A 25,468-nucleotide genomic window follows, 5' to 3' on the forward strand; every position below is an offset into this window, starting at 1 on the left:
CTGTCTCAAAAAACAAATGAAGAGTGTGGGAGAGGAGAGAAGTTCCCGCACAAACATGCCCAGCAGCTTGATTTTTGTTGATTATAGATGGTAGTCAAGTTGACAACCAAGATTAGCTGACACAGGCTCATTCCCCTACCTTCTAATGGCCTTTACTTAAACATGATCTTTTCAGTCAGCCATTCCCCACCCACCTAAGGTTTTAATCCATCTCCCTGCCAAGTCTCTGATTCTCTTCCCTGCTTGATTTTTCTTTTCACAACACTTACTGTCATATAACATAGTTATCTCATCACTTGGGAAGGCGTAGTCTGTTTCATTTTATTAAAACGAAGCATGTTCTTGTATTTTGTTAATTTGTCTTATTTTCATTGCCCAACACAACCCTCCACAAGTTAATGTCTCAATAAGTCATTAGTAATGACTCTTCATGTATTTAACAGTTTCATTTCTTAAAGTGGAACTCCTAGGTCAAAGGGATAAATGACATTTACCCTGTGGTACTAGGCATTGTCTCTACTACTGACCTATATACCCAGCCCAAGGATGACTTTTTAATAGTTTCGTGTACCTTTTGTCATATAACTTACTGTTTTTGCCAAATATTTTATATGTGGTCTCACTATCAAATGTTATAAAAATGGCCTATGTTAAGCCAGGCATTAGTGTACATGTCTGTTATCGCACTACTTGGAAGGCAGAGGTAGGAAGATTGTTGAAAACTTGAGACCAGTCGGATCTAAAGAGTAAGGGTTCTGGGTTAGCCAGAGCTATTTAGTAAAAATCTTGACTCAAAAATAATCAAAAGTATATTCAAAAGTATTTTCCCACTCCTTGTATTCAAGCATTCCATTCCTCAAAAGCAGTTGATTTTGTTAGTTTCTCGACTTTCAGGGCTATTGCTATATGGCTAAGCTGACACCACTTTACATTATAGAGTTATGTCTGCCCAGTACAGTCCTTTTTTCCTTTTCTGAGCACTGCTCAGCCCTCCTCAAGAACTAGTGCTGATCGTTTTTTAGTGAATTTTGCTATAGTTAACTGTTGGAGAAATGGTAATGAAATATTTTTCCTGTGTCCTTGAAGCTCAAAATTGAGATGAGAATTTGAATGAGAAAACATCCACACTTAAAGGAACACAGGCTTTAAAAAAAAATCAGGATGATACATATATGTCATGAAGCATTGAAAAATATTGAGTAAGAAACAGATCACAAATGGAGTGAGGATTAGTTTATCAAAGCAGAGAACTGGGTACATTTATTGAGGAAGACTTGTGGAACGGGGTGAATACGCTGCTTGCATAGTGAAGAGGGGTGTGGAAGGAAAGGAGTTTATTATACTTTTTTTTTTTTTTTTTTTTGCTCAGATTCACCAGTGAATGAGAGAGATCATAAGCAGTTGGCGAAACTAAAACCATTTTTTATAGGGAAAAGCCATGTTCAGTGTGGACTTTGAAAGATAATGAAGCTTTTTAGTAGGCCTAAGAGTAACTGTAGGAGACCCTTAGTATAGGGGTCAGAAAGCTATATCACAAAAATGTTTTTGAACGAAGTTTTATTAGAGTATGGCCATGCCATTTATTTATGTACTATATTCATGCTACAGTAGTGGGACTGAAAATTTGAGATGGGGATGGCAAGCTGGAGGGATGGCTCAGCAGCTAAGAGCACTTGACTGTTCTTTCAGAGGACCTGGGTTTGATTCCCAGCATCCATAGGGCAGCTCACAATTGTCTGTAACTCCAGTTCCAGAAGATCTGACACCCTTTTCTGGCCTCCAAGGTCAGTGCACACAGATGGTGCACAGACAGACATATAGGTAAAACACTGGTACACATAAAATGAAAATAAACTTTAAGTTGAGATGGACCATATATGGCTTATAATACCTAAAATATTTATTTACTCTTGGCTCTTCATAGAGAATTAGCTGTTCCCTGTAGGTAGATTCTATTTAAAGATGAAAGCATTACTGATGACTATTGAAGAAATGGGAAGCAGATATTCTTGTGGGGGCATTCAGCTATAGAAGAGTGGCTAATGAGATTAGCCTTGAAGGAATATAATGGAGAGACAGAGAGGAAGTAAAGGCCATTCTGCCAGGACAGTTGTAATTCACTAACGTATAAAGGTGGTTTATCCTTAATTGTGTTTTTCTAATTTCCCTCGCTAGCCAAGAAGGATCAAGAAGGTGGAGAAGAAAAGAAATCTGTACAAAAGAAAAAAGTAAAAGAGCTAAAAGTATTGGACTCAAAGACAGCCCAGAATCTCTGTGAGTAATTCTTGTGATCCCAACATCTAATATTGCGAACGTGTTCCTATAAGAACGTGATGTCTCCGTGTCCAAGGTCCCTCCATATGAAACCTCCTATTAAACTCCTGCTCTGTGCCAGGCAGTGCATGGTGAGGCAACAATGTCTCATCAGACCCTTCAGTAGCACAGCAGGGTTGGCAAGTGTCCCACTTTATGTCAAGGAAACAGGTAAAGGCTTTAGGAATATATCTAGTTATAGAGCTAAGAGGATGCAAGTATCAGGTTTTAAATTCAGAGTTCCCTTACTTATCTTATTTTACTGAGGGTTGGGGAGGGGTTGAGATGTGACCTTGGTACGTAGCCTGGCTGTCCTTGAGCTGACAGCCCTCATCCTTCAGCCTCTGAGTGCGGGGGTTACTGGTGGATGCCACCATGCCTGCCACACTTCTTTCAAAGTCCTACTTTTCCTTATGTCAACAGGAAATCATCTTCCCCAGGATTTCAGCCTCCATGCATTTCTTTCTGTTTTCTAAGAAGGAATGTAGCTGCTGTTGTGGCTTCAGTTAAACTAAAATTCTTTATATTTAAAATAAGTGAGGTAAATCTTGTACTTGTCAGAATAGGATCAGTAACCCCAGAAAGTTAAGCATTTAGTACCATATTTCTTCTGTTCTGACTTGCCACCTGGACTGAGAACTCCAATTAGTAAAAATTTCAGGTTAGAGAGCCTTCCACACGTTCACTTCAGCATGTCACACAGGTGATGTAGTTACTGTCTGATTTGTGGTTAGGATCAGTGTTGTCCTTCTTGTTGTTCATCTCAGCTAGCAATCTGCACCTCTTTTTGGTTTTTCGAGACAGGGTTTCTCTGTGTAGCTTTGGAGGCTGTCCTGGCACTCACTCTGTAGACTAGGCTGGCCTTGAACTCACAGAGATCCACCTGCCTCTGTCTCCCGAGTGCTGGAATTAAAGGCGTGCACCACCAACGCCTGGCAGCGATCTGCACCTCTTTTATGCTGGGTAATACAATACTCACTTTTTGGTCAACAGATATTTGAGAGTCTGGCATGTGACCAGGCTTTATTAGGTACATGCTAGTCATGTGTTGTATAAATGAAAGAGTATATATTCCATAAGCTCATTCATAATCTTATAGTTACTGTCTTTATTTTTCCACATGAGAAAACTAAAGTTCAAATGTTAAGACTTGTCCAAAATTACCCAAACTAGTACACATACCCATAGATACATTCAGAGTGATATAGTAAGACAGTAAATCTTTGCTCTGGGAGGCAGAGGCAAATGGATCTCTTTGAGTTTCGAGGCCTGCCAGTTCTACAGAGCTAGTTTCAAGACAGCCAGTGCTACACAGAGACCCTGTTTCAAAAAACAAAATAAACAAAATAAAAAATAACCTAAAGTTTCACACTAGGAATTAAGTAATGCTCCATAAATGTGCAGGCCTTTCCCACACAGGACCATGCTCATCATTCCAGTTGTAGTGTATGCTTCAAAGCAAGCATGGCTTTTATATTATGCTTGACCGTATAACCTTAGGTTAATATTCATAGATATTGCTAAATGAAAGACTGTGGTATGTATTTGTGGGTGGTTTGTTTTGGTTTTTGGAGAAAGGGTTTCTCTTTGTAGCCCTGGCTGTTCAGGAACTTGCTCTGTAGACCAGGCTGGCCTTGAACTCAGAGACCCGCTTGCCTCTGCCTCTGCCTCCCGAGTACTGGGATTAAAAGCGTGCCTCTTTTTTTTTTTTTTTTTTTTTTAAAGAGACTAAAGTCCTGACTTTAATCCCAGCAACCACATGGTGACTTACAACCATCCGTTATGAGATCTGGTGCCCTCTTCTAGTGTGCAGATATACATGGAAGCAGAATGTTGTATACATAATAAATAAATAAAATCTTAAAAAAAAAAGAGAGAGACTGTTAATGTTAATTTCTGTTCCTAAGAATGTGTCTAGGAACATAAAATATGAGTAATTATTTTAGAAAAACGAGAGAAGACTATAATGTAGTACATTATTCTTCTCAGTGGGATGATATTAAAATGGGAAACAGTTTAGAAAGGAATCTGGATCATTATGTCTCCTTTATGACCCCTTTCACTCCTGTGAGTTCTCTCTCACTTTTCCATAATAAATCTATGTTCACTCTGCAAAATGGAAGAAAACAAAAAACAAACAAGGAATTGGGGGGTTAGGAGTGTTGTTAGCAGTAGATAGAGCATTAGCCTAGCACATCCCAGGCCCTGTTTCAGTTCCTCAGAACTAGAGGAGGAGGGCATAGAATTAGATTGTTCTAGAGTAGAATAGTCTAGGAGTCAGAAGTACCTGTTTTGTCCTAAAAATACAAAGCCAAGTCAGACAGTCTCTGTCCTCTTGACTTAGTGTCTGGTGGAAACAGGGAAATAAAACAATGACTGAGGGTGACTAACTGCCATAAGGGTGTGCTAGAATACCTAGGCAAGCACTAGCAAGAAGGCATCTACACACATGGTGAGTGTTGAAGGGAGACCAAGAGTATTCTCAAGAAGGTGCTGTTTAAAATGGGTTGAAGACTGTCTAGAAGGAGTTAAGTGAAGAGAAGGACTAGCTCACTTCAGGAGGGGTGAGCCCATGTGTACGAGATGGCTTGGTACAGTCAGAACTGCAGGTCATTACAGCTGTGGAAGTTACTGTGGAAATTTTAATCAGGCTGCTTTGGCAGGTGATTTTCAGGCTCAGTTTCTGAGTAGGAGAAGAGTAGGAAGGAAGATGAGCTGTTTTAAACTAATGAGTTGATCAGGACCTAAGACTAAGGTGATAAGGATGAAAAGGCAAGGTACAGGATAGAAAGACAGAATTCCTGGGACTTAAGTGGTTGAGGAGATGAAGGACAGTGACACTTGAGTGAAGGTGGAAACAATACACTGAATGAGGCAAGTTCACTAAGAACAGAGTGGCTAGTAGATTTGAGTCAAGGGTGACGAGATAGGACCTTTTATAGAGTTCATTAGCTGATTGCTGCCTTTTCATTGGCTTTGTGAGGATATAATGGATGAAAGCTCTAGTAGTGAAAAAAAGAAAAATAGATTACTGTGTTTTCAAAATTCCATAAAGGAAAGGAAGCAGATGTTGGTAGTAGAGGGGAACATTGAGTCGAAGACTTTTACAATAGACTTGACTGCATATGCTGAAGGAAAAGGACCTTAGTGTCACCTTAAGGGCCAGATATGGTGACACACACCTTTAATCCCAGCATTCAGGAGGCCAAGCTAATCTACAGAGCGAGTTCCAGGACAGCCGGGGCTACATGGGGTCAGATGGAGAAGCCGGGGTGGGTCATCAAGAGAAAGAGCTGCTTTTATAGACTTTATTTGATATGTGTTAAGTGTTTTACTTGCATGTATGTATGTGTACCTAGAGCCCAAGGAGGCCTGAAGAGAATGATGGATCTGTAGGAACTGGTGTTACAGATCGTTGTGAGCTGCAACCTAGATGTTGGGAACTAACTCAGACCCTCTGCTAGAGTAGCCAGTGCTCTTAACCACTGAGCCATCTCTCCAGCCCTGAGAGAAGACTCTTGATAGACTGAGGAGTCACATTAGAACATGGGGGAACTGGAAGGATAGGGTATGCTTCTTAGGAGTGGAACTTGGCTGTGTTAAGAATGGTCAAGGCAATGGAAGCTTTGTGGGAGAGGAGGTAAGTGGTTCTGATATTCCTGTTACCACAGGCATGGAATTTGTCAAAAGTGCTAAGCAGTAGAGTTGTTATGTGCTATGGTGTGGCTTGTGTGTGGGAATAGGTGACAGCAGAAGCTCGAACACTGGACTAGGGTTCTGATTTCAACTACATAGGCAGAGTGGCCTTTCAGGATGGTCTGGAACAGGGAAGAAGATGTGAACCTGTCTTTCTATCTCGTTCTCCTGGCAGCCATCTTTTTGGGCTCCTTCCGAATGCCCTATCAAGAGATTAAGAGTGTTATCCTGGAGGTGAATGAGGCTGTTCTCACGGAATCTATGATCCAGGTAAGCAACAAGGAGGCTCTGCACAGCTGCACAGCAGCCTCACCGCCTCACTCGGTGAGCAGGAGCTCCTTCCCCAGTTTTGACTCAAAATGCTGGCTGAAGAAGCTGCTGTGGGCAGGGTACCTCAGCAGACTCAGGAATCCCCCATCTCACAAGCTGCCCCGCCCTCATGCTTCCTTCGTTATCACTGGTCAGAGTGTGGAATTTAGAGTCACAGTCGTGATACTCAGACTTACAGCTCACCCCACATTTACTCTCTTTTCCAGAACCTCATTAAACAGATGCCAGAACCAGAGCAATTAAAAATGCTTTCTGAACTGAAGGACGAGTATGATGATCTGGCTGAGTCAGAGCAGTTTGGCGTGGTGGTGAGTGAGGCCTGTAGCAGTTGGCTGTTTTCCAACTCCCTTATACCCTTCCCTCTGGAGACCAGCCTGGTCACTTGCTCCTTGCCTCTGATCTGTTTTGAACCTTTTAAGTTAATCAATTTCTCTGTCTCCCCCACCCCCCACTCCTTTGCTCTGAAGCTCCAGTCTCACAGAGGAGGCTCGGCCTGTATCTTTTGACGTCTCTCTCCATTAGCTCCATAATGGAACTTGTTGCCTTCCTCACTAGATGGGCACAGTGCCCCGCCTTCGGCCTCGCCTCAATGCCATTCTCTTCAAGCTACAATTCAGTGAGCAAGTTGAGAATATCAAGCCAGAGATTGTGTCTGTCACTGCTGCGTGTGAGGAGCTGCGTAAGAGCGAGAGCTTCTCCAGCCTCCTGGAGATCACACTGCTTGTTGGAAACTACATGAATGCTGGCTCCAGGAATGCTGGTGCTTTTGGCTTTAATATCAGCTTCCTCTGTAAGGTGAACCATGGAATTAGACAGGAGGACAGAGGGAAGGCTACCTTGAGCCCAGTATTGGCTTAAGATCATTTGGGACAAGTCAGGACTAACAGTTTCTCCTCTCACCCCAAGCTCCGAGACACCAAGTCTGCAGATCAGAAGATGACTTTGTTGCATTTTCTGGCTGAGTTATGTGAGAATGACTACCCTGATGTCCTCAAGTTTCCTGATGAGCTTGCCCATGTAGAGAAAGCCAGCCGAGGTAAGGCAGTGTAGGGCAAAGCTAGAAGATTGTTCTGGGCCAGCAAGATGACTCGGTGGGTAAAGATGCTTGCTGCCAAACCTCCAACCTGAATTCAGTCCCTGGGACCAACATAGTGGAAGGAGAAAACTAGCTCTCTATGACCTAAACACACACACACACACATTCTCTCTCTCTCTCTCTCTCTCTCTCTCTCTCTCTCTCTCTCTCTCTCTCTCTCTCCCTCCTCCCTCCCCCCCCTCCCCCCTCTCTCTCTCTCACTGAAACACACACAAATAAGTGTAATTTGAAAATTTTTCTTAAAAAGGTGTGTACTGAGCCCAAAAAGTTTCTCCATGAGGAAAGAAATAGGACACTGTGTAGACGTAAATCATTTTTGGTTCAGACCATTTTAAGTGAGAATAAAGGAGAATTTAAGTAGTTAGGTGTCTAAGATTCAGGGAGGAGTGTGAGGTTGAAGACAGCCTGTATACAAGTGGAAGTACTTTTTCCCTTTCTTGAAATACTGCGTGCATAGGCACACACGCACGCACGCACGCAGGCACTCACACACGCACAGATGCTGGAAAGGCAGGTGCTTTTAGTCTAGGTCCATGGCTTTTGTCATTCTGAAAGACAGACTGGATTAACAAGCAGTGGGCCTCATTGTTGGGAAGTAGGCAAAACACTGGGTTGAAATGGGACAGATCTCTACCCTGCTTCTGGGTTCCTACCTACATCTCCTACTTCTGAAACCCTGTAATCTGAAATAAATGAGACCAAGGTCTCAGGGGATCCCATCGGTTCTTTTTAAATGACATGAAGTCTGCTTCTGTTAGTATTGTACAGTGTATGAAGGTTGGAAGTTCAATTAGCAAATAATTATGCTTTTGCTGCAGAGATCAAAACCAACATGAATCAGAGAGAGGAGCATATGTAGGCTAGAGGAGCATACATAGAGAAGAAAGGGAAGTATGTAAGCAGGTGAGGCTGGGTGGGCTCTTGATGGTTATTAGTAAGGTCTTCCGTTTCTCTCCTGTAGTTTCTGCTGAGAACTTACAGAAGAACTTAGATCAGATGAAGAAACAGATCGCTGACGTGGAACGTGATGTTCAGAATTTCCCAGCTGCCACAGACGAAAAGGACAAGTTTGTTGAGAAAATGACTATATCCTTTCTTTGGAGGACTTGATCCCTGGGAAGGGAAAATCTCTGGGGAAAATAGATGATGGCAATTTTCAGTTTTCACCTTTGAATTGGTTTTTTTTTCCACTAAATACACAATTTTTAAACTTAACGTAGAAGGGAAAGCAAACCTTGCAGATAAACTACAAATCCCTGAGTGCCTACTCTGTGTCCCATTCCCGTTATAAACGTACCCACCTTCACTAAAAACCCCCGAGTCCCTACTCTGTGCGCCCCATTGCTGTCACAGACAGACCCTTTCACCACCACTTTCTGATTTATACCTCATTGTTGTTTTACACAGAAACTGCATCATGTAGCTTTATCTGCATATGTCTCAGTCTTGTGTCTATAGTAGTCTTTGCAGCTTCTATTGTATAGGTAAGCCATAGCTTATGGTTTGTCACTCTGAATAATTAGAGTGCTTCTGTTCTGTCATGAGCAGCACTATACGGTGGTTGCTGCACAGCCCACTTTTCATCTTTGAGTGGGTCTCTGGTCTTGGTCGTGGTCCTTTACTCTTTGGCGCACAGTTTTGTGAAAGATGCACAAGAGCAGTATAACAAGCTACGGATGATGCACTCCAACATGGAGACTCTATATAAGGAGCTAGGTGACTACTTCATCTTTGACCCTAAAAAATTGTCTGTGGAAGAATTCTTTATGGATCTGCACAACTTTAGGAATATGTTTTTGGTGAGCAAGGGTAAACTGCTAATTTTTCATGGGGTTCCTAATGGTTATTGGTGGGTTTACATGTGCCCACATATCCACCTTCCCCCAATCTGTGCTTCAGCAAGCAGTCAAGGAGAATCAGAAGCGCCGGGAAACAGAAGAAAAGATGCGGAGAGCAAAACTAGCCAAGGAGAAGGCAGAAAAGGAGCGACTGGAGAAGCAGCAGAAGCGAGAGCAGCTCATAGACATGAATGCAGGTGGGAATGTGAAGGGGACATTGGAAGGCATCTTTGTCTAGAACCTAGAGCTACACAGGAGAGCTTGGGTCTAAATGTGGCTCCTGGCAAATGGTTTTTGGCAACCTTCTGCCTCCAAGCTCCTGGTGCTGGATTTCAACATGTTTAATTTTTTTTTCCTCTCCTTTGCTGGCTCTTGGATTATGTATGTCCCATCACCCTTGTGATTTGGGAATTGCTGTCACACCTAGTCTTTCCTCTGCCTATGCAAAATGTTCCCTGACCTGCTCTCATTCCTGCTGCTTTTGGGTTCCCAAAAATGTTTCCCCGACTCCCCCCTTCTTGTAGCTCTGTATTTCACCAGTACTGTGTTCCTATTACCTCTTAGCATGTTGTATGCATGTCTGAGATCATAAATGGATTGAACTTCTGGAAGGGGGTGAAAAGCTGGCCACTCTGTTTCTCCAGCAGAAACATGTCTTTGTTTGAGCATATGGTCTCAATTACTGGCCCTCTGTTTCCTGTCTCTGCTTTTTTCCTGTGGAGGATTCCCTGCCCCCACTACTCCTGTGGGCAGCGGAAATACAGTAAATACAGCCAATGTAGCACATGGCCCAGTGCTGCTCTGAAGGTCTGTGAGCTTCTGAAGTGAGGGGCTGTTGGGTTGATAAGTTTTAAAAATTTGCTGAGCACAAACAGTAGAGACTAACAAGGTTTGAGCCCAGAGAGCTTCAGAGTAGTTCCTTGACCTTACCTCAGTTGTATTTAAGCCAACAACTTTGTTCCGGTAACACTGTTAAAATTCATACCAAGTATCCATCACTTCCCTCCCTGTTCTCCCTGGGCCTCCAGGGCTTTTCCCCTTCTACATTGTGTAGGATGTAATGGGAGCAAGGTGGAGTCCCAAATAGCGTTTGGGATAAGGGCTATAGCCCAGCCAGCAGGTGGCGTAGTGGACCTTACCCTATTCTGAGTGCCTGGGTCAAGCAAATGAAATTCAATATAGGTCAGCTGCATTTGTGATGTCCAGACAGCAGGTGGCGCTGGCAGTAATGATCCCTAGCCTTTAGCTAGTAGCCAACCAGTTCCTTGGGATTTCAGTTTCAGATTTCACTATCCTGAGCTGTTACCATGGAAACTGAGCCTGGCTAGAACTGGGATTCTGCGTTAACTCTTTGCATTCCAGCCAGGCTGCTTTCAGCTTTTACATGCAGAGCTGTCTTAAGGAAGATGCAACCACTGTAAACAGTAGTTATATGAAATACAGTCTTGACCAGTGTGGGCTCATTTCCTTAACCACCCTCTGAGGCCTAAGCCCTCAGTATTAAATGAAAACTGGAGAGAAAACTGGGACTGATAACAGTTTCAGTAGTTGTTTTGTAACACACACACACACACACACACACACACACACACACACACACACACACACACACACAAAATTCTTCCTACATAGCCCAGCCTAGCTCCAGACTCCACATCTTCTTGCTTCAACTTCCCAAATCCTGGGATTGCAGGCATAGTCACCCTCCCTGGTGTAGCTGCCTTTGGTTTATACCTGTGGTCTCTGCTTACTCAGGTCTTGGAGTTAGGCAGTCCTAGGAGTCTGTGTGCTGATCCTGATTTGTGTGGGTAGGATGACTTTGCAATGAATACCTCAGGGTTTGCACTAACAGACAGTGCGTTTTCAGGCATTTTTAAACAAAACACAAGTGAGGTAAATGGGTCTGTGAGACTTGAGAGGCTGAGCCTTTCTTGTCTGTTTTAGTCGTCAGCCAGTATGAGGGAGAGAAAGCCAGGTAGCAGCCATGTATTTCATGTGCAGCTTTTGGTATTTGCTATGCTGTCTGGCTGAAGAATTTAACCTCTGTCTTTGTTCATGACAGAGGGAGATGAGACAGGAGTGATGGACAGTCTTCTAGAAGCTCTGCAGTCAGGGGCAGCATTCCGACGAAAGAGAGGGCCCCGTCAAGGTAAGTAAACAAATGGAACCCAATTGGGTGTTGGAGGTGTGGGGTCTCTTTTCCTGGTCATGCTAGCGGGGGGGCTGAAGACCAAAGTGGTGTTGCAGGGTCCAGAAACCTCCCATTTCCATGCACTAAGAATGGATTATCTAGGCCTCTTCCTCCCACATTAGCAAGTCCTCACTAGGACCTTTTGAAGGCCTAGATGTGATAGCTTCTTTCTATCAGAGGGTAAGAGCTGCAGCAAAAGCATCTTTGTGCAGAGTTAAAGCCTGGCCCCCCTTTGTTGGAGCTTTGTAGACAAGTTTGATAGGACTTTCACTTGGAACCTGCTAGAGAGAGGTGGCGGATACAGTGATATCTCTGGCACCTGTAGTACCTGACACATTGGAAGGAGTACCCTAGCAAGAATGCAGATTGTACTAGCACAGTAAAATTCAGCGTCCTGCCTGGAATGGTTTTCTGAGTACAGGGTCTCAAAGGGTGGGGAAGTGGGAATGAAGAAGCGTGTAGAACTCTGATTAGGCACCCAGTTTTACAGATAGTCTTTTGTATGGAGAGTACAGCTAGCAGTACTCCTTTGATACTTAGTTTTTCTAGAGGTTGTCACAGCACTGTTTCCGGCCCACCAGAAGTATCATGCATCTCACTGTGCTGTATTCCATGACCCTATCAATTAAGCCCAACCTGCTCCAGACTTTGGTGGGGAATTCCCTTTGCAGCCTTTTCCTGAGGAATTGTACTAGAGACCCAGATGCTTCCTGTACAAGCAGCCAGGCATCAGTGACTTCCCTGTCCTGGGGATGCCCCATTCTCTACTGCTTTCCTTGTGAAAAGCCAGGACTTCCTTGTAAATAAAAAAAAAAGGGATTTTGTCAGAACTACCTTTCCAGTAGAGAATCTGAGTTAGGGTACTGTCTCCCAGTTAGAAAGACAATTCTAGGGGACTTACAGAAAACGCTGAAATTAAGAAGTGAAAACAAGGACTGCATAGTTTAAGTCAGCCCCAGCTTATAATCGTCTCTTTCTGATAAGGTTTACTAAGCTCACCAAACATCTGGGGGACTCTCTAAGACAGTTGTAGTTACTCTGTGAGCTTTTTAAGACTTGGGTACTTCCACATCGTCTAAAGGGTGTGGCCTCCTATCAGGCATAACAGAAAGCAGCATCAGAGTGGCTTGCCCAAGGAGTTAGGATCTTTACAGAAAAAGGCTGAAGTTTTGAAGGCCCCCCGTTCTCAAAGTGCAGAGGCACCAGGGGTCGCAAGCTCCCTCCAGGGCTGCTGGACCCAGCTAATGTACTCTTTGTCTAGCTGCCTCTTGACTGACCTCATGAGCAGTGGTTCTCAGCCTTCCTAATGTTGCAGCCAGCCCTTTAACATGGTTCCTCATGTTATGGTGACCCCAACCCTAAAATTATTTTGTTGCTACCTCATAGCTGCAGTTTTGCTACTGTTACAAATTTTAATGTTAATATCTGACATGGAGGGTATCTGACATGTGACCCCTAAATGGGTTAAGACCCACAGGTTGAGAACTACTGCTCATGACCAAGTGCTGGGAGCCAAAGAACCAGAAAATTGTCATGCTTATCTGCCTCACAGTCTTTCCCATTCCCAGAGGCAGCTGTCTCTATTCAAAGTCACTAGCTTTTCCCTAGAGCCTCCAGGAATGTTACAATCTTCCAGTGTCTAGAGACATGGAATGACCTGGATACAAAGACCCATTGAGGAGTTGGAAGAGGAGAGTCACTATCAGGGCTGGTTCATTAAAAGTAACATGTAAATTGCTTTGGTCTGCATGGTGTGGGAGAACAATGGCTTAAGTGTCAAGAGGAAGAATCCTTGTGATTGTATTACAGCTGCTATTTCCAGCTGTGATTGAGTCAGCTTGTGGTTTTAATGACTCAACTTTATCTCCAGGCCTGAATGTAAGGCCACTTACATACTAAATAGAGTAAAATATATATATACACATATACGTGTGTGTGTGTGTGTATATATATATATATCTGGGAGTCTTCCCTCTGCCATCTCCTAGGTTAGTGTAAGCTCCACTTATGCTAATCGAGGTCTTGAGAAGACTAAAGGCCCTTCTATTGAGCAGTATCCACCCTACTCATTTAATCCCAGGTGGATCTCCGAGTTCAAGGCCAGCCTGATCTACAGAGCCAGTTCCAGGACAGCCAGGGCTACACAGAGAAACCCTGTCACAAACAATAAATAAATAAATTATGATTCCAAACCTAATAATAAAGCCAGAACGATATCCTGCTTTTGTGGATCCAAGTCTGGGGCTCTTCCTACTAAGCCTGCATTATTAGACAGGAAATGACAGTGATCTCTATTTAGGCCAGAAAACTCTGGCATAGGATATTGCAAAGAGAGTTCTTGGGATGGTAAAATTGTACCGGGGAGATTTTCTGATGACCCCCTTGTCTGGAAAGAGTGTTCCTGTATCACTACTCTCCCTAATTTTGTAAAAGTAGGACAAGAGGTATAATTAGGATAGTTTCAGACAATGATGAGTTATTAGGGTGATAATAACTTCCCCATCTGTCCTAGTTTCCTCTTCCCTGAGGAAGCTGATTAACAAGAGCACTTCCTCTTTAGCAGTAGTTCATAGCTGTGTTTCAGATGTTTTTTCCTGAACCATTAAACTTTTTCTAATCGAGATGTGCTCTTAGTATTACTCAGCAGGTTTTTTACTTATGTGTTTATCTTGTTTACTCTACCTTCTAGGATTCCAGCTTTGACCATTTTCTCAGACTTTTTAACTCTACACCCAAAGCTGTGGGCCTATTCTAGTTAGTAATTGTCCCGGATCCTGCATAAACACTGACCTGGCTCTGTGACTACTGTAAGGACTCTGTATTTTTCTGATTGTTTAGTCTGCTCAGCATAACAGTGACCATGGAGCTAGATCAGAATTTGGGGTTCTGGGATTCCCTTGGTTCCTTTCATCAGTTGGAACAAGAGCTTTCTTATTCTTAACCTTGGATCACTTTGTGTCCATCCCTAGTGTACCTACTTTCAAGACTTAAAGAGGAAATTGTTCTGTTTTGTCTGTCTGCCATGTTCTCCTGGTTCTTACAACATATATAATGAATCAAGAGTCTAGTGAGTATAGAAATATCCTGAAACTGTTGGATTGGATACAACAGGGAATCTTAGAAGAAGCAGCCAAAGAAAGCAGCAGCTTAGGGCTTGCTGCCCTGGAACTCTTAGCTCTATGTTGCTCCAGGGCAGGTATTCACAGAGTCTAGAGTCAGCAGTTGCTTCAGTTCACTGAGGTAGGTGGACGTGCACGGTGTATACACACACATACGTAGTTGCAGTGAAGAGATACTGAACCACCACTTTTCTGGGCATGACAGTGGCATCCTGGAGAATTGAGTGCTTCAGAAATGAGTGGAAAAGAAACACATATGAGGAGAGACAGGAAGAAGAGTAGGAAAAGCCCACACACATTCTCATACATCAGTTACTGAGGCGCAATGGTTTGTTTCCACAATCCAACATCTAACTTGGTGAGGCCCCTGCGGTTGTAGGTCTCTTACACATACACACACCTGTGATCTGCACCTAGATAGCCCCCATATGCTGTCAGCAGGATTTTTACTGCTCTTTCTCCCCTTGGTAGACAACCCTTTGTGCCCTTGGGAGGAGGAGGAGGAGGAGGAAGAGACCTCTAAGTTGGTAATCTGTGGGCAAATTGTGTGCTCCCTGCCCAACCTGTGGGCAGCCTCTGCGTGTGTAAACAGTAGCTTTGGGTTGGCTCTGCCCTGAGACTGCCAGTACTGGACAAGGCTTGGGCTCTCTTACCTGGTTTGGCTTCCACCTACTTAAAGCTTTTTGCTAATCCACAGCAGATACCTTGTTTGTGGCCCCTCTGCACTCTTCCTGCTCATGGCCCTGTCCTGCAGCCTTCATTAGGGAGTGCTGCGTTTGTCACCGGTTCTTTCAGGCTTTGTCACAGCTTTCTCCACTCCAGTTTTCCCTAAGTCTCAGCAAGGGTTTTGGATATTCTTTTAGATGGTCTCACTGTGTAGCCCTGGCTTTTTTCTAGAACTCTATGTAGACTAGATTGGCCTGGAACTCACAGAGATCTGTCTGCTTCAGACTCCCAAGTGTTGAGACTAAAGGTGTAGTCAACCATACCCAGCTTTTTTATTTTTTGTCACCATTCTTAAGTATACAGTTTTGATGAGACTGTCAAAAGACTGTGCAGCTGTCATCATTGTTATATTTCAGAATACTTTTTCATCTCCATAAGAAACCCCCAGATCCATTAGCAATTTACTTTTTAACTTATTCATAAAAGTTGCATATTTTTATGGAGTATCCACTGTTGTTTCAGTGCATGTGCAAACCCTTCTTTCTCTGGTGTGTAGCAGGAACTTTGGGTTCTTCCTTCACCAGTCCCTGGTATTGACTTTTTTGTTGTTGTTGTTGTTCCAGGTACTGACAAACTTTTTGCTTATTTAAAAAGTGTGTGTATGTGCGTTCATACATGCATACACATGGCTGTGGCTTGATACCATGCTTGGAGTCCAGTACCTTTACTTACCGAGCCATCTCACCAGCAAGGGATGCTTGTCCCCTGTCTCTAGTTGCTGATTTAGAAATTTTGAGACAGGGTCTCATAGCTGAGACTAGACTATGCAGACCTTCAACTAAGAATTCTCTTGCCTTAGCCTCCCAAGTACTGGAATTATAGGTTTGAGATACCATGCCATCTTTTCCTGTTATTCTACCTCCTATCTCTGTGGATTTTTCCTAAGCTGGCCATTCACAGGAACTAATAATATAGCATTTTTTGTTTGAGTTTTAAAGCCCCAGGTTGCTCAGTATATATGCAGCCTATACAGACTGCTTAAAAGGGCATGGAACTAGGTACTCGTCATGTGATGGGCATGGTCCCAACAAGCTGTCTTCCTGTTGAGGATACTGGAGTCCCAAGGATGGATTTATAAATGAGCAGGAGAGACTTGGACTGCGATTTCTTTCTAGCATTCCCCTTTTGGTCATCCTTGGCCTTTTCTGGCATACATTTTATCATTTTACCCCTCAGTGTGTGCATGCACACACATGTATTACAGCTTGACGAGGTAGGGAAGAGCCAGGCATGTGGACCTTGGTTGTTGGAGAAATGCATGGGAGTGTGGTGTGCATGTGATAACAGCAAGTGACCGGACTCCTGCAAGAAACCCTCACAAGCCAGCTAAAAGCTGCCTCTTGCTAGAACAAGCCCCCTGAAGCAGCCTTATAGTTTTACCCACAAGCTCTCTGTGGAGTGCCTAGAAAAATAATACTGTGTATTAAGCTTCAACATATTTAATTCCAAAGTCCACTCAAAGTGGACTTCGAGTACTGTTTCTCTTGTTACATGACATAGCCAACACTTATTATTTTCATTTTTATGTGTATGAGTGTTTTGCATACATTTATGTGTATGTATCCCATGCATGCCTGCTGCCCATGGAGGCCAGAAAAGGGCATTGGGTCCCCTGGAACTGAAGTTACAAATGGTAGTGAGTTGTCATACAGGTGCTGGGAACCAAACCCAAGTCCTCTTCAAGAACACCCAGAGTTCTTAACTGCTGGGCCATCTCCCCAGCCCCTCAAGTCCTATTTTGTCTAGCTGTATCCAAACCTTCATACTTGTACCCGGAGGTATATTTTACATTGATTCTCTATTCTTTCTGTAAAGACCTCTGAACCAGACAAGGCAGCCACAGTTGCATGGCTTCTGGTTTAACACCTGCTGCAAAGTTGTAAAGAGATTAGAAACTGGACCTTCAGTGGACAGGATCTCATGTCTTCTCTTGCAGTCAACAGGAAAGCTGGGTGTGCAGTCACATCTCTGCTAGCCTCGGAGCTGACCAAGGATGATGCCATGTCTGCTGGTCCTGCTAAGGTGCCCAAGAAAAGTGAAGGAGTCCCCACAATCCTTGAGGAAGCCAAGGAGCTGGTTGGCCGTGCAAGCTAAGCTGGGCTCTAAGGCCATTGCTGCTCCTAAGTGAAGCCCAGACTGCCTACCTGCAGCATGTGCCTAAATGGTCATGCAGTGGCCACTCCACCACCTGACCCTGCCTTTGTGTCTGGCCTGCTGCTGTCTGAACATCACATACAGCTTCAGCTGCCTGGAGGCCAGAAGGAAAGGGCAGTGCAGGGGTGGCCTGAGCCCAGCCCAGCCACCCCTGGCTGTGTGGTATTACCAAAGCAGGGTCCGTGTTTGCTGCCTTAACCCTGTCTCCTCCATGTTATCCAGAGGTCCTGGTCTCAGACAAAACCCAGCCTGCTTTCTCAGCCCCACTTTCTAGTGGGCCTTCCCCTAGGTCAATCTTGCTGGATTTGTGCTTTTCTTTTGTGGTTTCTCTGGCCCTGAGAATAGCATGGGACTTATGAACCTCTGGGCTAGATCCTTTTACTGCTGTCACCTCTGCTTTTCCTCCTGGCAGTTATTTATTACTAGTGCTGTGGCATTGGGAGCTGTGTCTGCAAAAGCAAGAAGCAGCTCCCACCCTTACCCCACTTTCCTGGGAAGTCTCCCAGGCAAAGGGTCTCAACCACTCTCCTCCTTCCACTGTGGCCCAGGTCTGAGCCATAGGCAGGTAGTAGGGCATAGTGACAGTGTGGGGCCCGCCCCCTGCCCGCTGCCATGCTTTATGCCCTTGTCTCCCTGGACTCTCTGCACCAGCCCCCCCTCCACCCTGCAACTGAGCCCCCCTACCCCATTGCCTTCCCCAGAGCTTTGGTGCATCTCATTTGGAGTGTGGGCTGTAGTGTGACCATCCCAACACCTCACCCCCTCCATCCAAGGAAATGGGAGGTGGAGCCTCCTGGCTAAGAAATTGTTTTGCAAATGGATCTATTTTTATATGAAAAAAATTTTTTAAGAAAAATAACTTTGGTCCCCTTCCCCTTCCATATTAAAAGAAGCTTTGATGGTAGGTTCAAGCATTCCTGGGGTCAGTTCTGAACATGGCCTAGCTGTTGGCCCCATCCCTTAAAGACTAAACCCTGAGGCCAAGGCAGACCCTTCCCTAGCATCAGTTCTGGGGCAAGAGAATTTCTCTGGTTGGGCTGGGCCACACCTTAGGGTAGCAAGAGCTCCAATCCTGTGTTTTCATGAATGTATTAAATTATCAAGCCAAACCTGCAGTTGCTAAGTAGATTCTGAGAAGTGGGCACAGGGTTGCCTCCCCACCCCCCCGCAAGCAGTGAGTCAGACTGGGTGGCCCAACCCTCAGTAAGCTCAGATTCTCTGGCTTAGGGTCACTTTCTTGTCCTCCTTAGCCCCTTTCAGCTTCCTCTCTGAGGCTACAGAGAAGGAATGATACTGTCCAGGCTTGACACAGAATTAGAGTTGCCAGAGCATGGGGGGGGGGGGGTTTAGGAAATGCAAGGGGCAGTCAGTACAGGGGCCCTCGTGGCCAGGGAGGATGGTTTGGGTTGCTAGAGCTTGTGTCTGAAGGAGCAGTGGCAGCTCCAGGGCTACTTCCTGTGAAAACTGATGCAAGGTCCTGTTTTTCCCTGAGCCGCCACCTTGCAAGCTGACATCTGGGGTTTTGACCCTTTTCTTTTTTAATCACTTTTGCTAAAATGCATTTAATTAAAAATTTTTTAAGTACAGGGGACAAAATGCAAACCCCTTGCCGCTTGGGTTTCTGGGATGTCATCACCTCCAGTTTGATGGGTTTGTTTCCAACTGTCAATAAAGCATTGAAACAGAACCTCCCTCCAGCCTCCTTTGTAAACCTCTGGACTGGTTCTCTTCACTGTAGTGGTCTACACTTCTCTTCGGTGGCTTCCCACTGTTGATGACCTGACAGATCAGGCAAAAGCTAACCAGTCTGGCAGACATGAGCTTGGGCCTGGTGAATGCATGTGTTTTCTGTGGGCCAAGCCCCCCCTTTCAGGGCTGTTTTCCTTTGTTTGCTTCCAGCTTCTTGCCACACTGTGACCCTTTGGATTGGAGCCCTAATTTTGACTTCATGTCCAACTCCCCACTTTCTCAGCACCTCTAGGTGCCAGTTTTCTTACCAGTACCTATGTCCTCCATGCTCACCAAGTTAGTGGGACTCAGCCCTGAGACGGGGATCCTGAGTCTACCCAGCCTGGGTCAGAAGCTCCAGGCCACTAGAGGACTTGCTACTAAGCTATGCTTGCCCAAGCAGGTTATAACCCCCACACAGACACCTTACCGTGAGCAGACCAGTGATAGACAGGGCACAGCCTGTCCAAGAGACCTTGGACAGCCCTTTACTAGAAATAAAAACCTTTTAAATAGCCCATGGGCCTGTGTAGCTGCCACCCTCAAGTGGCAGTGGCCGGAGATGTGGGGGTGGCTGTCTCTAAACCCTAGAGGCTGTGCACTTCATCTCACCTTTTTGGGCCTACACATCAATTAGGGGACCAACCACAGCTGCTCATCGCCCTGCCTTCTGCTGCCTTACCTGGAATAGAATCCAGGCACCCAGCACCCCACCCTCCCCAACACTGTGCTCTGAAAAAACCACCCTGCTCTCAGCAACCTCACACACCACCACCCTTCCCACGCAAAGTCAAAGTCGCCTGGAAGGTTTGGTTTCCATGGCAACAGACCAGGAGGCGGCAGAACTGGTAACCAGAATCCAAGGGAGGAAGCCCAGAAAAGGAAGCCCAGAAAATATTCTTAGGGCTCGTTCGATGGTCATGGCCTCACTGACCCTCCTGAAAACCCGTCTCTTTCTGTCGTTCTTTGTGTCAACCTTCCCGACTCCCGCATGGTAGGTACCCCAGCTGCTGCAACCCGGGAATCGGATTAGTAGTGTTGGAAGGGGGGGCGGGGTCTGGGTTTCAGGGCCATCTCCTAGTGCAGTTCCTTTGACACCATCAAGATAGGGATGGACCCTCCTGTTAGGTTTTGGTGCCTAAAAAGAATAAGTAGGCATTGTCCAGGCAGAGAAACTGAGGCCCAAGTTATGGAATCAAATCTTTAGAGAATTGCCCCCTGGGCATTGACGCCCACTGTTTTCTCAAACTTCAAGGCTGCTGCTTTGGAGGAGGGAAGGCAAAGGAGAACCCGCCCTCCTCTGGATGAGCCCCCTCCGGAGGCTGGAGGGGAGGTAGCTAGTGGGGAAGGGGCGGGAACTACAGAAAAGTCCCCAGCACCCTCCCGGCAGCATTTCAGTTCCCGCCCCAACTCCTGCTCCTGCTCCCCCTCCCACACAGGGTCTCCTTTTCTGCCTAGAGACAGTACTAAGCATAAATCTGCGCACATGCACTCAAACTCCCCACCCCCACATTGGACTCTCCAGCGACACCACTGCATACAGATCCACATGCACCATTTACAGTCCGTCACATATTAGAGACACCAGGGTATTGGAAGCATGCACGCCATATTGGGCAGTCATCTGAGGACTGTGCACTCAAGCAATTAGTGACACAAAATCCAGACACAACTATGACCCTTTGATTCTATTATTCAGTACAAACCCCTTGACTCCATCCACACGTGCGTGCTCCATTTCATAAACAGACGCAGTCAGCCTTTCAGAAGAAACCTTTTTTATTTTTAATTTTCGAAGAAAAAAGCCATATAAATATTAGAGTATAAAACTTGCAAGAGATATCAGAAGGGGGATAGGCAGGAGCTACGTGACTATGCGAAGAGAAGCTTTTATAGAGGAGTCAGTACAGGGAGGGGTCGTCGCAGCGTTGTGGACACAGCACGAAACACAGCACGGGCCGCGCAGGCAGATTGAGATTCAAGGACAGACGGCACAGCCCACCGCCCGTTGCCCACTCGCCATCACATAAAAGCACACCACACTACACTATTGGCTATTCTACACCAGCCGAGGCGGGGGGGGGGGGGGGGGGCGGGGCGGGGGCTTCTACACTACTGTAAGGGCTGGGGCAGAGGAGGGTGGACAGAGGAAGTTCTATGCACAAGGAGGCACTGGGGGGCTTTAACCAGTCTCTGGCCACGAAGGGGCGGCCTGGGGGCCTGGGCAGTGGCCTTCTGAGAAGTGGCACCTGGTAAGGTGGAGGCCAGGGACTTGAGGACTACAGGAGCCCAGTGGAGAAGCCCCATCATTGGCTTGAGACTTTACAGCCACTTGGTCCCTTGTTCTAGCTCCTTGACTCAACCCAGCAAGAATGGCCTTGCTGGGTCTCCCTTCCTGCTAGGACCACTGACCCACCCTTCCACCAGGGGCACCTCTGGAGTACCCAGCACCCACAGAGGCCCCTCTTCCTCTCAGGTCCTAAATCCACTTAGAAGCCTTCTTGGACTGAAATGCCAGCTTAAATCTATTGGTCCTGGTGGCTCAGCCCAAGCTGCCCAGGCTGAACCAGGGTGGAGGGGTCTGGCCTGGAGTTTGTCTATGGCTAGAATTGGGGGGTTGGGCCAGTACCCTGGGTACATACAGAGCCCCTTGCAAGACCCCGTTAATGAGCTGTTTTGTCCATTGGCCGCTTCCCTTTAGCTTACCACCCCCTACTGTCTCCAGACATGCAAAGGAGTCTCTTCTTTGAGGAGTAGGGAAGTCATAGCATGCAGTGGGAACATGGGAACATCAAACAATGAAAAACAAAAGACTGATCCCCAGGCAGTGAAAAGAGACTGGGTAGCAAAATGCCTTCCCGAAAATCCAGCAAGCATCAGTACCAGGGGGATGGTGACTGTGTCCCCCAAACTTAAGCATTGGTCTCAGGCTCTAGAAGGAAATGAGAAGACTGGTACCAAACCATGCTTTGGGGGAAAGCTGAACTGATGGAGAGGCCAAAAGGTTATAACACTCGCCCAACTCTCCAGAACTAGGAGCCTGCTTGGGTCACCTGTCCCCACAACAGCCCAACCACCTTGCTCAAGAGAGGGACTGAAGGGGGTGGGTTGGGTGAGGAGAGGGAAGCAGGAGATGGATGAGCCTGACTGAGTTGGAAGGTGGAGGAGTTCAGCTGTAACTAAGGGACCGTGGTATGGTTTTTTTTTTGTGTGTCCACGCTAACCCTACTACCCTTGGGGGTATGATCAGTGATTGGATAGGGGTTCCCAGCAGAACTCTCTTTGCATATTCAACCCCCTAGGGCACAGAGAGGGAGTGTTGACTTGGGCACTTATTTCTGTTTCCCAACGGGGAGCATGGCCTTGGCTCCTACCAGTATCCTGGGGTGAGCCCTAAAATTCTGAGGCCTGGGTACAAGTAAGGACAAGCTGGACTGGCTGGGGAGGGAGGCTGCCCTGTGGCTCAAGGCCTGGCCTCCATATTACTTCTTCTCTTTCTTTCCCGACTTCTTCTTGTTGCCGTTACCGCCTGCTGGAGCCTTGCCATCTCGTTTGCCAGCTGCATTGGTCAGTGTGGCATTGCTGCCGGGGATGTACACATTCTGGCGGTAGTCAGGCACGTGCTGTAGGGTGAACTGGGGTCCATATCGAGCGCTCAAACCCATGGTGCCAGCGCCCCCTCCCAGAGTGGAGCTCCCATCAGCAGCTTCTGCAGAGACAGGACAGAGACATGGTCAGATGCGGGCAGTGACTCTCCAACTCCCTTACATAGCAGTTAGTGGATGCCTGTAACACACTGGGACCCGACCACCAAGACAGTCTCTTCGATGTGCAAGGAGGGATGAAAATCAGGTTTGATTCCCAGCTCTCTTTCTTCCCATGATCTTCAGCAAGTTGGCCTAGCCTCCCTATACCATCTCTTTTCTAATCCGTAAGATGAAGGTAATAGGGAGTATCCACTTTGGGTGAGAATTAAATGAGAAGATGCTTGTAATGTGCCTAGAATACCTTGGTGTGTGGTAAGTGCTCAAAACATACTAACTAGCATTTCTCTGTGTGGTGCTGGGAATTGAACTCATGTCTTTGCACATGCTAGGCAAACACTCCCCAAGCTGAACTACATACCCAGCCTAGTCCTCTGTGTGTGTGTGTGTGTGTGTGTGTGTGTGTGTGTGTGTGTGTGTGTGTGTGTGTGTGTGTGTGTGTGTGTGTGTTGAGACAAGGTTTCTTTGTACACATTGATCTGCCTGCCTCTGCCTCACAAGTGCTGGGTTTAAAGGCATGTTCTACCACTGCCAGGCAGTTAGTTCTTGTTGTTGTTAAGATATGGGCAGTTGATGATGGGGCATGCCATTGCCATTAATCCCAACACTCCAGAGCCTGAGGCAGACATATCTCTGAGTTCAAGGCCAGCCAGCCTGATCTACAGAGCAAGTTCTAAGACAGCCAGGGATATACAGAGAAACCCTTTCTTCAAAAACAAAAACAAAAACAAAAAGACAGGGTCTCACTGTGTAGCACTGGGCTGGCCTGACACTGTTTAGACCAGACTCTCTGCCTCCTGAGTGCTGAGTGTGTTCACATGCCAGCCCAACAGACTTATTCCTTTCTTTTTCTGTCCTCCACCACTCCCAAACCCTGGTGCCAAGGATTCAACTGTGGGCCTTGCACAAGTACTCTAGCACTGAGCTACATCCTCAGCCCTTGTTTTTTGTTTTTGAAAAAAAAAAAAAAAAAAAAAAAGGTCTTGCCCACTGGAACCTGACCACTGGGCATACAGTGGTCACCAAGGCAGCCTCCTTGCATAAGGAGCTGGGGGGAGAAGTCCAGAGTGGATAGCTCAAACCAGAAATCCTCCAGCTTCCATCTCCTGAAAGCTGAGGTTATAGGTACTGGCCACACCAGGCCTGGCTGCCTCCACTTCTTGAAAGTATATTGGACAGCCGACTCAGGGGCAAGCACATGTATGGTCACTTCAACCTCAACACAGCACTCAGGCATGGGGCTCTGTCCTTATTTTACAAAATAGGGGGGCAAGGCTGAGAGAAGGGCAGTACCAGATAGTATGTGTTATAGTGAGACTCCATCTTAAGTATGTCTAAGTGGCAGAAATGGGTACCTTTACCACTACCACCCGCTTGGACTGTATCCCTGCTCTGGGGGCAAAGAAATGGGCAAAGGAGGGTTGCCCTTTGTTATTCTTTTGTTTAAGCAGCAGCTGCTGATATAAAGAAAGGAACAACGGGGCTGGAGAGATGGCTCAGAGGTTAAGAGCGCCGACTGTTCTTCCAGAGGTCCTGAGTTCAATTCCCAGCAACCACATGGTGGCTCACAACCATCCGTTATGAGAGCTGGTGCCCTCTTCTGGTGTGCAGATATCCATGGAAGCAGAATGTTGTATACATAATAAATAAATAAAATCTTAAAAAAGAAAGAAAGAAAGAAAGAAAGAAAGAAAGAAAGGAACAACGGATGAACAACCCATGTGGGAGTTTATTTACCAGAAAGGGGTGGAGAGGCGGATGGTTAGTCAGCCAACCCAAGAGTAGCCAAAAAGAAGGGAAAAGAGATGGACGGCAGGACCTTTTAAAGGGGAGGTTGTGTACGCAGTATGCGCACTGGGGTTTTGCACCTGCACAAGAGTCCTCACAGGTCGCAATGCATGGCGGGTGCGTGCCCCGTTGTTAGGGGGTGGGGTCAGGGTCATCCAGGTGTATTGTTCTTACACCCCTCACTCCAGGAGATGATGTACAGTTTTGGGGTTCAGTGCCTGAGGCAGGTGACTCAGTGACACTTAGGCCAACTTCCCACTGACCAGAGGAAGAAACTGGAGCTCAGAGTGGCACACGTGCTTAAAATGCAGGTCCCTGATTTGCATGGTAAAGTGATCTCCGGAAGACTTGAGTCCACATGAGCAGCTGAAACCCAGAAATACCCATCATGGGGGGTTCCGTGAGGATTAAATGAGACCGACACTCAGTGCTCTGGCACTTGACAAGTGTTCGGTAAATGCTAGGCACAGCTGCCCCCTCCTCGTCACCCTCTTCATCCAGTGTGATAGCTGTTCCACTATACTCTCTGACTGGAGCTGGTGGTGGAAGAGAAATGGGAGTTTGAATCCCAGATTCCCAGTTGAGAGCTCTGAAACCCTCTGACACAGAGAGTTAAAGCCCCAGGAAGGCCCTGCCCAGCCTGACCAAAAGCTGGAGAGTTTACCACCTAGCTGCTGCCTCCACCCTAGACCTTGGAGCTAGTGGAGAGGGAGACTAAAGCCAGA

At 46.1% G+C, this 25,468-nt stretch overlaps 2 protein-coding genes across 9 annotated transcripts in view; one reads left to right on the forward strand and one right to left on the reverse strand.

Annotated features, from left to right (window-relative positions):
* Positions 1-19,150, forward strand: part of Diaph1 (diaphanous related formin 1) — a 92,973-nt gene extending 73,823 nt beyond the window's left edge. For 2 of the 4 annotated variants that reach the window (XM_027398055.2, XM_035440172.1), the window contains 10 exons: positions 2,176-2,274; positions 6,185-6,279; positions 6,546-6,647; positions 6,895-7,134; positions 7,246-7,375; positions 8,397-8,521; positions 9,070-9,234; positions 9,335-9,470; positions 11,336-11,422; positions 17,246-17,403. In XM_027398055.2, coding sequence (XP_027253856.1) covers positions 2,176-2,274; positions 6,185-6,279; positions 6,546-6,647; positions 6,895-7,134; positions 7,246-7,375; positions 8,397-8,521; positions 9,070-9,234; positions 9,335-9,470; positions 11,336-11,422; positions 17,246-17,403 — 1,337 coding nt within the window. Of the gene's footprint in view, positions 1-2,175; positions 2,275-6,184; positions 6,280-6,545; positions 6,648-6,894; positions 7,135-7,245; positions 7,376-8,396; positions 8,522-9,069; positions 9,235-9,334; positions 9,471-11,335; positions 11,423-13,544; positions 13,686-17,245 lie in introns of those variants that run through there. The other 2 variants (XM_027398054.1, XM_035440173.1) reach the window with 2 other exon arrangements.
* A 1,802-nt stretch (positions 19,151-20,952) lies between these two features.
* The window catches only part of LOC100753238 (protocadherin gamma-C5), a 161,767-nt gene continuing 157,251 nt past the window's right edge, over positions 20,953-25,468 (reverse strand). For all 5 annotated transcript variants that reach the window (XM_035440175.1, XM_027398059.2, XM_035440174.1 and 2 more), the window contains exon 4: positions 20,953-22,900. In XM_035440175.1, coding sequence (XP_035296066.1) covers positions 22,674-22,900 — 227 coding nt within the window. In that variant the 3' untranslated portion in view covers positions 20,953-22,673. The remainder of the gene's footprint in view (positions 22,901-25,468) is intronic.

Source organism: Cricetulus griseus, chromosome 2 (assembly GCF_003668045.3).
Source record: "Cricetulus griseus strain 17A/GY chromosome 2, alternate assembly CriGri-PICRH-1.0, whole genome shotgun sequence".
In the NCBI taxonomy this organism is placed as follows: Eukaryota; Metazoa; Chordata; class Mammalia; order Rodentia; family Cricetidae; genus Cricetulus; species Cricetulus griseus.